The sequence below is a fragment of the Lepidochelys kempii genome, chromosome 2 (genome assembly GCF_965140265.1).
Source record: "Lepidochelys kempii isolate rLepKem1 chromosome 2, rLepKem1.hap2, whole genome shotgun sequence".
In the NCBI taxonomy this organism is placed as follows: domain Eukaryota; kingdom Metazoa; phylum Chordata; order Testudines; family Cheloniidae; genus Lepidochelys; species Lepidochelys kempii.
The window spans coordinates 111,675,164-111,688,518 of record NC_133257.1 but is presented as its reverse complement, the minus strand read 5'-3'; the positions used below and the strand labels follow the sequence as shown (position 1 = coordinate 111,688,518).

The window sequence follows — 13,355 nt, the reverse complement described above, 5'->3', positions numbered from 1 at the left end:
AAAATAGTCACACTTAGTCCTATAAGAGTTTCCACACAGGGTTTTATACCTGTATAACTGATAAAACATTCCTGTGTAGACAAGATGCAAGTGATTCAGGAGCGGAAGTCACTGTGTAGATGCGTACATGGGGCTTGTACTCCTAAATCATATTAGGTACATTTGAAAATCCAATATGCAGCTGTCTGTACAGTACTGTGTGAGAGAAGAAAGGTGGAATACAGTTCATGGAAAAATCACTTAATGTAATAGTCTTGAAAAATACAATAAATGGGGAAACGGATCTCGCTTCCAAATAAACTAAAGCAAAATTGACATTTATAATCCTTAAAATGCACCCTTGGCACCTATTGTGTCAAGCTTTTTTTCTATTGTGGTAGTTAGCAAAGGCCTGATGCTTTTGTTTTGAATTCTAGGTTGAAGACTTTGGGTGACAAATCAAGAGAAGCAAAAATAAGCAAGCAGAGGTACTTCTGTATGCTCAAATATACAGTTTTGTCTTATGTCTTTATTTATGAAAACATTGTTTAAACATAGCTAATATACTTTGGCAAAACTATTTACATGTTATTTTACATAACACTGAAATTTTGATGAAGAATATGCTGCTCTATTGATCGGAGTACCTGAAACTTATGGTTTAATAGAACACTCTAGTTCCCACTTTTTAAAATTAGCCGTTTTTTGGTGCTCAGCACTCAGTTTAAAGTTTGATATTTGCTGTAACTAAAGTATATTGTCCTTTATAATATAGTAAATTAAACAGTATCACTGCCCAAAACATTTATATGACACTTGAATTTATTATCTTTCTCCATGTGACTCTTAAGTACACCTCTACCCCGATATAACGTGACCCGACATAACATGAATTTGGATATAACGCAGTAAAACAGTGCTCCGGAGGGCAGGAGGGGGAGCTGCACACTCCGGTGGATCAAAGCAAGTTCGATATAATGCGGTTTCACCTATAACGCAGTAAGATTTGTTGGCTCCCGAGGACAGCATTATAGCTGGGTAGAGGTGTACTACAATCGTTCTTCCTATGTTATGAGGTATTTTTTAAGTATAAGAACAGAAATAAGAGCCTTTCTTTGCTTAAAAAATATCGGTGATAAAGGGATGGTAACTTCAGAAGAGAAATCTTAAATCATTCCGCAGCATAGCTGAAAATGGCATTGGTTATAATGTTTCTGAAGTCAGCATTGTAAAATGTCGTTCTGTTTTCAACATGAATAAATGTCATCTTTGTACAATATTCAACTGTAGAAAAGTACAGTTTTGCTATAGGTTTCAGAGTAGCAGCTGTGTTAGTCTGTATCCGCAAAAAGAACAAGAGTACTTGTGGCACCTTAGAGACTAATAAATTTGTTAATCTCTAAGGTGCCACAAGTACTCTTGTTAATTTTGCTATAGTTATATACAATGTCTCAAATATGATTTGCTGTGAAGCATTGTATATGTGCTTTCATCCAGAAAGTGGTGTTACAGACATTTATTTCCTTTTTAAAATAACAGAAAAACCCAAACAAAAAATCCAGAGCAATTTTAAATAAATTAAACTGATCACTACATTTTTGCAATTCAGAAGTTGTTAACTTTTGGAAGATCAGTCTTTTATAACTAAAAAGTTGCAATTGCCCATAATGTAGGCCAAGGCTAAAATATTTTATTGAGAGAAGGCTGAATTAGTAATTTTAGGAAACTCCCTGCTGTGCATATGTATTGCTCATAGGTGCTGTAGTAATACAAATAAATAATGTTTTAATGCAGGTGGCATATTGAAGTAATGCCATTGATTCTGTAGGCTCTGTTGTTGATATGTTAACATGAACTCTGTACAGCGAAAGTTCATGAAGACTAGGGTCTGAATCCTCCATTCTGTTTGTGCTGCTCCTGTGTGTCAAAGGTTGGGGGGGACAGAGAACTGCTTTGAAAGGGCAGCTGATGAGTCCCCTTGCATAGCTATATTGCATAAGTTGCCTGAATGGCATAACTGGCTCTCTTTTATTCCTTTCTAGTCCTGCTTTGTAGAGTTTGTGTTGCAGTGATACGGAATTATTGGTAGAGTCCTGTGAAATTCTTTTTATTTTTCAGAAATTTCTTATTTTGTTTATCTATTAAAATGTTTTATTTCTTTATTACATTTACATTAATAAATTACCCCAGATAACTATAAATAAAAACAGTGGCCATAAATCCGAGTTTATCTACACCGCATCATTTTACCTAGATGTACCCTGTGCTGAAGCCTCCTGATAACCTCCCCATGTCCATCCTCACTCAATGTCTCAAACCCCATGAGATCTTCCCAACCCCTCCTGCTTCCTTCCCCCGTCCTCTTCCCTGGGGTGCTCCCATTTCCCCTTATATAGTCTCTCTCTCCCATTGAATGTCAAACCCCCTAGTCTCTATTAGCCCCAGACACCCCTCTTCTACTTCCCCTTCCCCCACTGAGCTCCAGCTTCCCAATTAGTACCAGGAACCCTTCCCCTATCTCTGCTTATATAGCTCTGCTCCAGGGTGGGTGAGAGGCCCTTGGGAGGTGTGACAGTTAGGTCTTAGTGAGAGACTCTTGAGGGAGGGCAGCAGTTGGGTTCTGTCCCCCTGGGGGTGGGTGGGAAGCCATGGGGGTGGTGGCAGGGTAGAGTCCTGCCCTGCATTAGCGGGCGGAAGTCCCTTGATGGGAAGTGGGGGCTGGATGGCCCTTGGTAGGGGGTGGCAGGTTCTGCTTCCTGGAAGGCTGGGAGCCGTTGGGTGGAGGGCAGTGAGGTGGGGTAGTGGCTCCTGTCATGATAGGGTGGGCAGGCCAAACTTGCGCAATGCTTTTTTTCCATTTTATTTCCTTTTTTATGTTGATTTTTGTTTTATTTCATGTTGTTTTGCCTTTGTGAAAAACACAGGCCTTTAATTATTGAGATTGTGGAGGTGTGACCGGAGATCCTTGTGTGCTAGTGATTCTTGGCTGACAGAATATGTTAGAGGGCTGTTGCAGCGAGCAATAGGTTAGAGCACTGCTTCCCAAACTTTTTACTAAGGTGACCCACCATCTGCATTTTGTCTTTTTTTGGGGACCTACCATTACCCCTTCGCCACCCCTTGCCATCCTACCCCTCTGTTCCTCCTCTTCTCAGCCCTCCAGCCCCTGCTGTCTTCTCCCTTCCCAGCCCTCCGACACACTGTGCTCTCCCTTTCACTCTTCAGCCTTCTTCTTAGTCCAAGTCCGGTGCTCAGCTTCCCCTAGCTCCCTTATTCTGGCTATCCCAGCCCTGCCCCCTCCTGCAGCCCCAGCTGGCCCCTCTCTTTCTGCTGCTGAGCCTGTGTCACTACGAGGCTGCTCATTGACCACTCGTTGGCTCCGCCCATTTTCTCTGTGCTGCTGCTGCTCAGATTCCACTTCCCACACTGCTTCCTGCTAGATCCTTCCTGTGACATGAGGTCAGGACCCACTTTTTGGGAAACACTGGATTAGTTTCGCCTCTAGCCTCAGACTAGGTGAACACAAAGGTGGCTTTAAACCACATTTGCTTCCTCTCCACTGACCAGGTTCTGAACCAAACATAACTTAGCCTAATCTGTGAGTCTAACTAATGAACAACTGTTGAGTCATATTATTTATATCACATACACCATCATTCAAACAGTTGGTATAATTGCAGTTTCACACCATTATGAGGGTCTTTCAGGAGTCTGAAGTGAGGAAAGTCTTGGTGTAGTTAGGGCTGTCGATTTAATCGCAGTTAACTCACTTGATTAACTCAAAAAAATTAATAGTGAATAAAAAAATTAATTGTGATTAATCTTAATGATAAATAATAGAATACCAATGGAAATTTATTAACTATTTTTGGATTTTTTCTAAATTTTAAAATATATTGATTTCAATTACAACACAGAATACCAAGTGTACAATGCTCACGTTATTTTTATTACAAATATTTGCACTGTAAAACCGATAAAAGAAATAGTATTTTTCAATTCACCTCATACAAGTACTGCAGTGCAATCTCTTTATCATGAAAGTGCAGTTTACAAATGTAGTTTTTTTGTTGCATAACTGCACTCAAAAACAAAACAATGTAAAACGTTAGAGCCTACAAGTCCACTCAGTCCTACTGCTTGTTCAGCCAATTGCTAAGACAAACAAATTTGTTTACATTTACGGGAGATAATGCTGCCCACTTCTTAATTACAGTGTCAACTGAAAAAAGAAAAGGTTGTGGCACCTTAGAGACTAACCAATTTATTTGAGCATAATCTTTCGTGAGCTACAGCTCACTTCATCGGATGCATAGTGAGAACAGGTGTTTGCATGGCACTGTTGTAGCTGACATTGCAAGATATTTACGTGCCATATGCGTTAAAAATTTATATGCCTCTTCATGCTTCGGCCATCGTTCTAGAGGACATGCTTCCATGCTGATGCTGCTTGTTTAAAAAAAAAAAAAGAAAAAGCATTAATTAAATTTGTGACTGAACTCCTTGGGGGAGAATTGTATGTCTCCTGCTCTGTTTTACCCACATTCTGCCATATATTTCATGTTATAGCAGTCTTAGATGATGACCCAGCACACGTTTATTTTAAGAACACTTTCACTACAAATTTGACAAAACGCAAAGAAGATACCAAAGTGAAATTTCTAAAGATAGCTAAGCACTCGACCCAAGATTTAAGAATCTGAAGTGCCTTCCAAAATGTGAGAGGGATGAGGTATAGAGCATGCTTTCAGAAGTCTTAAAAGAGCAACACTCTGATGCGGAAACTACAGAACCCAAACCACCAAAAAAGAAAATCAACCTTCTGCAGGTAGCATCTGACTCAGATAATGAAAATGAACATGCATCGGTCCGCACTGCTTTGTATGGTTTTCGAGCAGAACCCGTCATCAGCATGTCCTCTGGAATGGTGGCTGAAGCATGAAGGGACATATGACTCTTTAGCACATCTGGCACGTAAATACCTTGCAATGCTGACTACAACAGTGCTATGCAAATGCCTGTTCTCACTTTCAGCTGACATTGTAAACAAGAGGCAGGAAGCATTATCTTCCGCAAAGGTAAACAAACTTCTTTCTCTTAGCGATAGGCTGAACAAGCAGCAGGACTGAGTGGACTTGTAGGGTCTAAAGTTTTACATTGTTTTATTTTTGAAGGCAGGTTTTTTTATACATAATTCTACATTTGTAAGTTCAACTTTCATGATCAAGAGATTGCACTACAGTACTTGTATTAGGTGAACTGAAAATACTATTTTTGTTTTTTACAGTGCAAATATTTGTAATCAAAATAAATATAAAGTGAGCACGGTATACTTTGCATTCTGTGTTGTAATTCAAATGATTATATTTGAAAATGTAGAAAACCTCCATAAATATTTTTTAAAAATGGTATGCTATTTAAAAGTGCGGTTAATCATGATTAATTTTTTTAATTGCTTGACAGCCCTAGATGTAGTACAATATATTTATAAAGTCTTACTAATATTTAATATGTGGTAGAAGCATTGTAACTAACATTGTTTTTATATTTAAGTTTATTCTTGCTCTTGACTAAGAGTTATAGCCGACTAATTGACTGTACTTGCAGTTCAATATTAAAAATATTCAAGAAACCAAATAACCAAGCTAAGCCAGATTTATCGTTTAAAGACAAAGCAATGCAGTACAGGAAGGAAAGAGAGAGTACATTGGTTTTTCCCAGGAAGCTCAGTCTTGCAGCGTGTTCAGTTCACCTTCCACAGAAGATGTGCTTCCCAAATGCCACTTAAGCTAGCCATCTTTTTATAGGATAGCTGTTTATAAGCTGCGCAGCACTCACTGTTCATGTCACTTAAAGTTTAACTAACCATCTTGTGCCAGCTTTGTCATTGGTGCATTCCTGTACTTTCCTGTCTTTTGTTTTGTTTATTACCTTCCAAACATTGAGGGGTATGAAAATACTCCTTAATGCAAAGCATTCATACACCTTACAAGGAAATAATGTACCGCATTATACCTTTGTTTCATAAAACTCATTCACCTAGTTTTTGGCAGTTTTTGTATTTGCCTGAGCCATGTGCTGAGAGAGATTTGTCCCAGCGCATTGTGGGATACATGTCTTGGCATAAGTGAGCAAGAATAAGCATAGTACAGTTTAGCATGATTCCCCTCCCCATGCACACACACACACAAATGTTAATATTGTGCATGTAATACCTATTGGTGTGTATGTATATTAGCTCTGACCAACATAGGAAATATTAGATTATGGGCTGGCAAAGATTCTTTCAATTTTGTAGCTACCACAGTTTTAACGTAGAGTGCATTAAATGCAAAACCTTTGGGCTTTAATGATTAGTGTCAACATATTAATTCAAAAGTAGTTAAACATCATTGTAATCATGATTTCATAATCTACTCTTAAAGTTAGTATTAGATGCAATGTCTTTCTTGCCAATGCATCTGCAAAAAATTGCCTTGTACATTGTCTGTCTGTTTCTAATGAACACCAAGAATAAAGCAAAGTTAAGGGGTCTAATGCAATAATAAGCGAAAAAGGGAAAACGTAGGTGGATATCAGCTTGACAGTGAAATGTAGTGGTTTAATATTTTTATATTCTTGTAAAGTAGATTGCATCATATGTTTTGAACGAGACCAGACAAAATGGTAGCAAATGGAGATGGCAGTGAATAATTCTGTACTGACAAGGAGATGGATTGGTTGACCTTATTCTCTTCCATTTTTAACTTCTGTGGTTTTATGATTCTGTTTACAGGGCTGTTCAGTATTTGCCAAAGTTTTCTGCTGGATTGGAATTGCTCAGCAGGTATGTCCTTCCATTTTCATACTAATATTTCTTTTCCCCATGGTTTGTTTCCCTAATCAAAATATTATAGGGGGAACAAGTAGTAAATAAGATCATAAGAAAATGAAAACTCTGTATTGATTGCAGGTTTTGAATGGTGTGCAGTAAAGAAGTCAGAGGCTATTAATTTAATGATGAGGATAGATACATTGAACAGCTGCCTCAAACCCAGAGCACTGTTCATCCTGTGCACTGAGTGAGGCAGGAATACTGTGGGGTGGGGGAATATAGTATGTGATCATGTAATTAGGTTACATAATGTTATAAAATAATCTTCTAAAATTAGGCTGCCCAGACAACCTTAATTTTAGCATTTCCTAATTATTGAGAGTTTGATTTTGCAACCTTTATTTCTACTACATTCCGAATCCTGCAGTTGTTCTAATGTATATCTTTGCATATATTATATAGTTATCCATAGAATATTATATAGATTAGAGTGTGATAATTATACAACTATCCAGTTTCTCATGCCGCTGAAGCCCAACTGATCTCTGTGCTGGGGCAGGCTATACTTGATTAATACAAAAAGCCACCCAGCTTGCATTTAAGTAGATTAGGGTCATCTGGCTTCATAGTATAATAAACTCACCTTCCACCTGTGGTGGTACTCGCTAATTTTGAAGAGATTTTTAAACTTAAATGTTAAAGAAAATATTACTCTTTTATTTGCTTATTGGATTGGAGGAAAGAATGGATCGATGTTGATTTTTTTTAATTTGATCAAGTGCAATAAGAACACTGTTCTGTTGTCCCCAAACCCTCTTGCTTCCAGAAAAACAATCAACATTACATCGAGTTATTGTGCTATCTAGTTTGTTTTCTCTGATGTACTCACATTCATTTTCTAAAATATCATGTGGTCTGCTCTTTTGACACACCACAATATTGGAGCATAAATCTTGCAAAATGACTTCACTTGGATGTTTCTTGATGTGTTCTTAGTTGATTCCGTTGAAACGTCATTCAGATCTATGCAGTGTTGTAGCTGCCCAAGATATTAGAGAGGCAAGGTGGGTGAGGTAATATCTTTCATTGGACTAGCTTCTGTTGGTGACAAATACAAGCTTTCAGGTCTACACAGAGTTCTTCTTCAGGTTATTTTTGCTGACCTGAAGAAGAGCTTTGTAAGCTTGTTTTTGTCACCAACAGAAGCTGGTCCAATGAAGGATATTACCTCATCCACTTTGTCTCATTAAGATCTATGGCATTTGCAGCTGCAGTCAGATGTTCTCTTGATTCGTAAAACAGCCTGCCGGAGCTGCTTATGCTTTTTTGTTATGTAAATTTGAAGTTGCTTTAGACACTCCTACAAGGACTGACTGCTTGACTGTTAAACTTTCCTTCCCTTTTCTGGACTTAAGGCGTACAAAAATATTGAACTTCAACATATATTTATTTAGAATTTTTTATAGAATTTGTACCTGTGACTCTCCGTTATCTGGGTTGTCTGCTGCATCCAATTCAGGACCAGCTTCTCTCTAAGACCACAGTAGCTCCAGGCATTGCGAGGAGATAATCTGATACTAAGTCTTCTTTGGTTTCCCATAGTCTTTGTTTAGCAACATAGGCTTCATAAGAGAACACATGTGGAGTCTCTACCTTTTTTGTGTCTGTAGAGGGGTTTTTCCCTGCAAAACAAACTATCATTCACAAGTCTAGGATTTCATATTTTGCTTTTAAAGCTGTAATTCTGGTATGGATGCCTCCAAAGTGTGCTTTAACTTCAGATGAAATCTCAGACTCCCATTGTCCACATTATTTCCCAGTCTCTGGTCTTCCTGTTAGGCTTCTTTTTTCTATAGTTGCTTTAGGCAGGTTTTGCTTTGAATCTTTTTTGGCTTGTATTGAGTACTCATTCCTTTGACTTGGATCTCTCTGGAGCTCATATTTTCCCTTACTGACTGTTGAGATGACCCATGATTATAAATACTTCATTGTATAACTATTGTGTTGGCACTGATTTAGCACTGGTTTTCTTCTTGAGATGATAATGAAAGAATCTTATAAAAATGATTTGGAATGTTACATATAAAAAATTGAATTATATGAATGGATATTTCTTCTGTGAGGTAGGCAATATAAAAAAGAAGTCCTTACATACATAACTGTTTTTCTTGGAGATCAAACTGATTTAGTCCAAAGAAATATGTGCAGAAGAAGCATATGAAATACCTAAACTATTTTTGCGTGTATCAGTATGTGTTTATGCCAGGTTTAATAAGTTGAGTTCTGGAGCAGGTAGTTAAGCAGATGGTACTATTACCTAATGCATTGTCCCATGGCAATAGAAGGTAAGCTGCACAAGGAATATATGATTCGGCCCCTGGCTATATGAATTAGTGGTTTGTTCCCCCCCGCCCTGCTCCAGCTGTGCTAATTAAGTCACTTGTGATTCTACTTCCAAAATTGAAAATCTGTTTTTGTCAATTGCAAAACATGTTCCTGTGGAAATCCGTTAGGTAACATCTAATTCCATTTCAGTCATATATGTCTAAAAGTTTGTGGTAAGTTGGGTCAAATATAAGAGTGTTGGTAAACTGAATAATTCACATGTTGGTAATAGAAGTTGGGCTTGTTTTTGTCTTAATTGGCTTGTGAGTTGCTTGTTGGATAGTTTTTTGGCTTGTTGCTTCTTTTTTTTGATTGGCTCCTGGCAAAATGTGGGAGAGCATCAGGGGTGCACAGCGGGCCCACCACAGTCCCAGATTGCAAGCTGGGGGATCTAGTTACATAGAGTGGTGGGGTTTTTAGGGATTGGCTTGTTGTGGCCTTGTTTTGAAATGGGGTTAACTTGATTTTTGGCTTATTGTGAAAGTCAGGTTCTCATTTACCACATGAAAGTTGGCAGCTGAGGTCCTGACCTGAAAGTTTGGTCAGTAATCTGCTGGATCTTGTGGTGAGAGAGTTTGCTTTGCAGATAAGGCCTTGTCTACACTACACAGTTCTGTTGACAAAAGTCAGCTTTTGTCAGTGAAACAGTGGAGGTGTACACACTGCAATGTTCCTCCCCCCGCCTATTTAATTTTCCTGCTACACAGACATAATAAAACCACCTTGATGAGTGGCATAGAGCTTTTAATGATGAAGTTAGTGCGATAGTGTTAGTGTAGATACTGTGCTTGCTTATGTCTCCATAAGTGGCCTCCAGGAGGTGTCCCGTAATGCCCATCATCACCGCTCTGGTCAGCAGTTTCAGCTCTGCTGCCCTGCAGTCATGTAAATAGGCTTGCACTCTCCCCTTTACAGCCCTGGGTATTTCTGAAAATTCACTTACTGTTTGTTCAGCGTGGAGAGCTCACATAGCATCTTCCTAGCTGATCATGGCAGCTTTCTGCAGGAAACACACTCCCACCTGGAGTACATAGGAGTAGTTGGATCTGCTGGGTCTGTGGGGTGAAGAGGCTGTGCAGTCGCAGTGCTTCTCCAGCTGCAAGAACTTTGATATGTACAAGCAGATTGCTAATGGCAGGGGCAGAAGGGACACGAAAAGGACACGGCGATAGTGTGTTAAGATCAAGGAGCTAAGGCAGGTGTGTTAGAAGGCAAGGGAGGCCAAATGTTGCTCTGGTGCGGTGTGGAAGACATGCCACTTTTACAAGGAGCTGCACGCCATCCTCGGTGGTGACCATTACTCCATCACCAAGAACCTTATGGATGCTTTCGGGGGACTGGAGGCTGTGGCCAGCGAAGTCAACTCTGAGGATGAAGTGATGGAAGAGGAAATGGAGGAGGGTGTTGGACAGGGTCATCCGGTGGCATGGCGAGCCAGGGCCTCTTTTTAACTCCGGAGGGGTCTGTCCAATCCCAGCACTCTGGCTGTAGCATGCCTGAAGCAGGAGAGGGGATTTCCGGTAAGTATTCATTTTGATTTTATACTGCATGGTGACATGAGGTGGAGCTCTCCTTTATTTTGTTATATGGTAGAAGCGGGATAATGGATAGAAAATAACCCTAGGATGGTTTGCATCTGCTTCTAAGTCCCCTGTACAGCTACACAGTTTAATGCACACCGGGATGTCCCAGGAATCCTCCATAGAGAGCTCTGTGAAACTTTCCTGGAGGTACTCGGCAATCCTCTGCTGAAGGTTCCTTGACAGAGCTGTTGTTTCTTTTCCCATTGTAGGAAAGTTTGTTGTGCCAGTCAGCAATTATTTCTGCAGGAACCAAAGCAGCACAGCCTGGTCTGAAGCTGCACGCATACAGGAGATGTACCTTTGCATCGTCTGATACCTCAGTTGTGAGATATCCGCTTCAATCACCCCTGCCTGTGGAAAATGGTGTATTCAGAATAGTGTCCCTACGTGCTTGTAGAGATCCCCTTCTGACCCAGACCCTTGGTCCAATCTTGCCTCTTCCCCCACAGGCTGAACTCAGTACGTTAAGGGCTCTCGCCGTGCTGTGTGCTTGCCAAGGGAAAGTGAGAAAGAGGAGTGTCAGGGTTCACCATCCCACACTCTGAACTCTGGGGTACAGATGTGGGGACCCACATGAAAGACCCCGTAAGCTTATATGTTACCAGCTTAGGTTAAAACTTCTCTAAGGCACTAATTCCTTAGGCTGATATTGCTGCCACTACCAAGTGATTTACACAAAATATTCAGGGAAGGGTGACTTGGAATCCCTGTCCCCCCAAACTCCTTCACCCCCTTTCCTGGGGAGGCTTGAGAATAAACTACCAACCAATTGCCTTAGCAATGTGAGCTCAGACGAGACCCTTTGTCTTCAGGACACTGAAATCAATCAGGTTTTTAAAAGAAGAATTTTATTTATAAAGAAAAAAGTGAAAGAATCACACCTGCAGAATCAGGATGGAAGGCAACTTTACAGGGTAATAAGATTTAAAACGGAGGATTCCCCTCTGAGCTCAGCTTCACAGTTACAAAAACAGGAATGAAACTACCCCTGTAGCATAGGAAAATTCACAAGCCAAAACAAAAGATAACCGAACGCATTTCCTTTCCCTACTCACAATTTCTGTAGTTTTAGATGGATTATTCCAGGTATATTTTCAGGAGATATTGTACCTGCTTGGCTTCTCCCTCTGTTCGGAGAGGGAACAACCCACAGAACAAACAACAAATCCTTCCTCCCCAGATTTGAAAGTATCTTCTTTTCACATTGGTCCTTCCGGTCAGGTGCCAACTTGGTTATTTGAACTGCTTAACCCTTTACAGATAAAGCAATACAGTACAGTTGCCAAGGATATATAAAGGTTGCACCCTTCCCCCTATATTCATGACAAGGAGTATGTAACTTTTATGATTCAAGACTGAGTGCACTCACAATACTGCCTCTGTGTATAAGCTTTCGTGAGCTACAGCTCACTTCATCGGATGCACACTGTGGAAAGTGTAGAAGATCCTTTATACACACAAAGCATGAACAAATACCTCCCCCCACCCCACTCTCCTGCTGGCAATAGCTTATCTAAAGTGATTACTCTCCTTACAATGTTTATGAAAATCAAGGTGGGCCATTTACAGCACAAATCCAGGGGTTAACAAGAACGTCGGGGGGAAGAGGGGGGTAGGAAAAAACAAGGGGAAATAGGTTACCTTGCATAATGACTTAGCCACTCCCAGTCTCTATTCAAGCCTAAGTTAATTGTATCCAATTTGCAAATGAATTCCAATTCAACAGTTTCTTGCTGAAGTTTGGATTTGAAGTTTTTTTGTTGAAGAATTGCAACTTTCATGTCTGTAATCGCGTGACCAGAGAGATTGAAGTGTTCTCCGACTGGTTTATGAATGTTATAATTCTTGACATCTGATTTGTGTCCATTTATTCTTTTACGTAGAGACTGTCCAGTTTGACCAATGTACATGGCAGAGGGGCATTGCTGGCACATGATGGCATATATCACATTGGTAGATGTGCAGGTGAACGAGCCTCTGATAGTGTGGCTGATGTTCTTAGGCCCTGTGATGGTGTCCCCTGAATAGATATGTGGGCACAGTTGGCAACGGGCTTTGTTGCAAGGATAGGTTCCTGGGTTAGTGGTTCTGTTGTGTGGTATGTGGTTGCTGGTGAGTATTTGCTTCAGGTTGGGGGACTGTCTGTAGGCAAGGACTGGCCTGTCTCCCAGGATTTGTGAGAGTGTTGGGTCATCCTTCAGGATAGGTTGTAGATCCTTAACAATGTGTTGGAGGGGTTTTAGTTGGGGGCTGAAGGTGACGGCTAGTGGCGTTCTGTTATTTTCTTTGTTAGGCCTGTCCTGTAGTAGGTGACTTCTGGGAACTCTTTTGGCTCTATCAATCTGTTTCTTCACTTCAGCAGGTGGGTATTGTAGTTGTAAGAATGCTTGATAGAGATCTTGTAAGTGTTTGTCTCTGTCTGAGGGGTTGGAGCAAATGCGGTTGTATCGCAGAGCTTGGCTGTAGACGATGGATCGTGTGGTGTGGTCAGGGTGAAAGCTGGAGGCATGTAGGTAGGAATAGCGGTCAGTAGGTTTCCGGTATAGGGTGGTGTTTATGTGACCATTGTTTATTAGCACTGTAGTGTCCAGGAA

At 40.3% G+C, this 13,355-nt stretch overlaps 1 protein-coding gene across 6 annotated transcripts in view; it reads left to right on the top strand.

Annotated features, from left to right (window-relative positions):
• Positions 1–13,355, top strand: part of DTNBP1 (dystrobrevin binding protein 1) — a 182,551-nt gene that overhangs the window by 3,088 nt on the left and 166,108 nt on the right. For 4 of the 6 annotated variants that reach the window (XM_073331953.1, XM_073331956.1, XM_073331958.1 and 1 more), the window contains exons 2-3: positions 417–467; positions 6,755–6,805. In XM_073331953.1, coding sequence (XP_073188054.1) covers positions 417–467; positions 6,755–6,805 — 102 coding nt within the window. The remainder of the gene's footprint in view (positions 1–416; positions 468–6,754; positions 6,806–13,355) is intronic. The other 2 variants (XM_073331954.1, XM_073331955.1) reach the window with 2 other exon arrangements.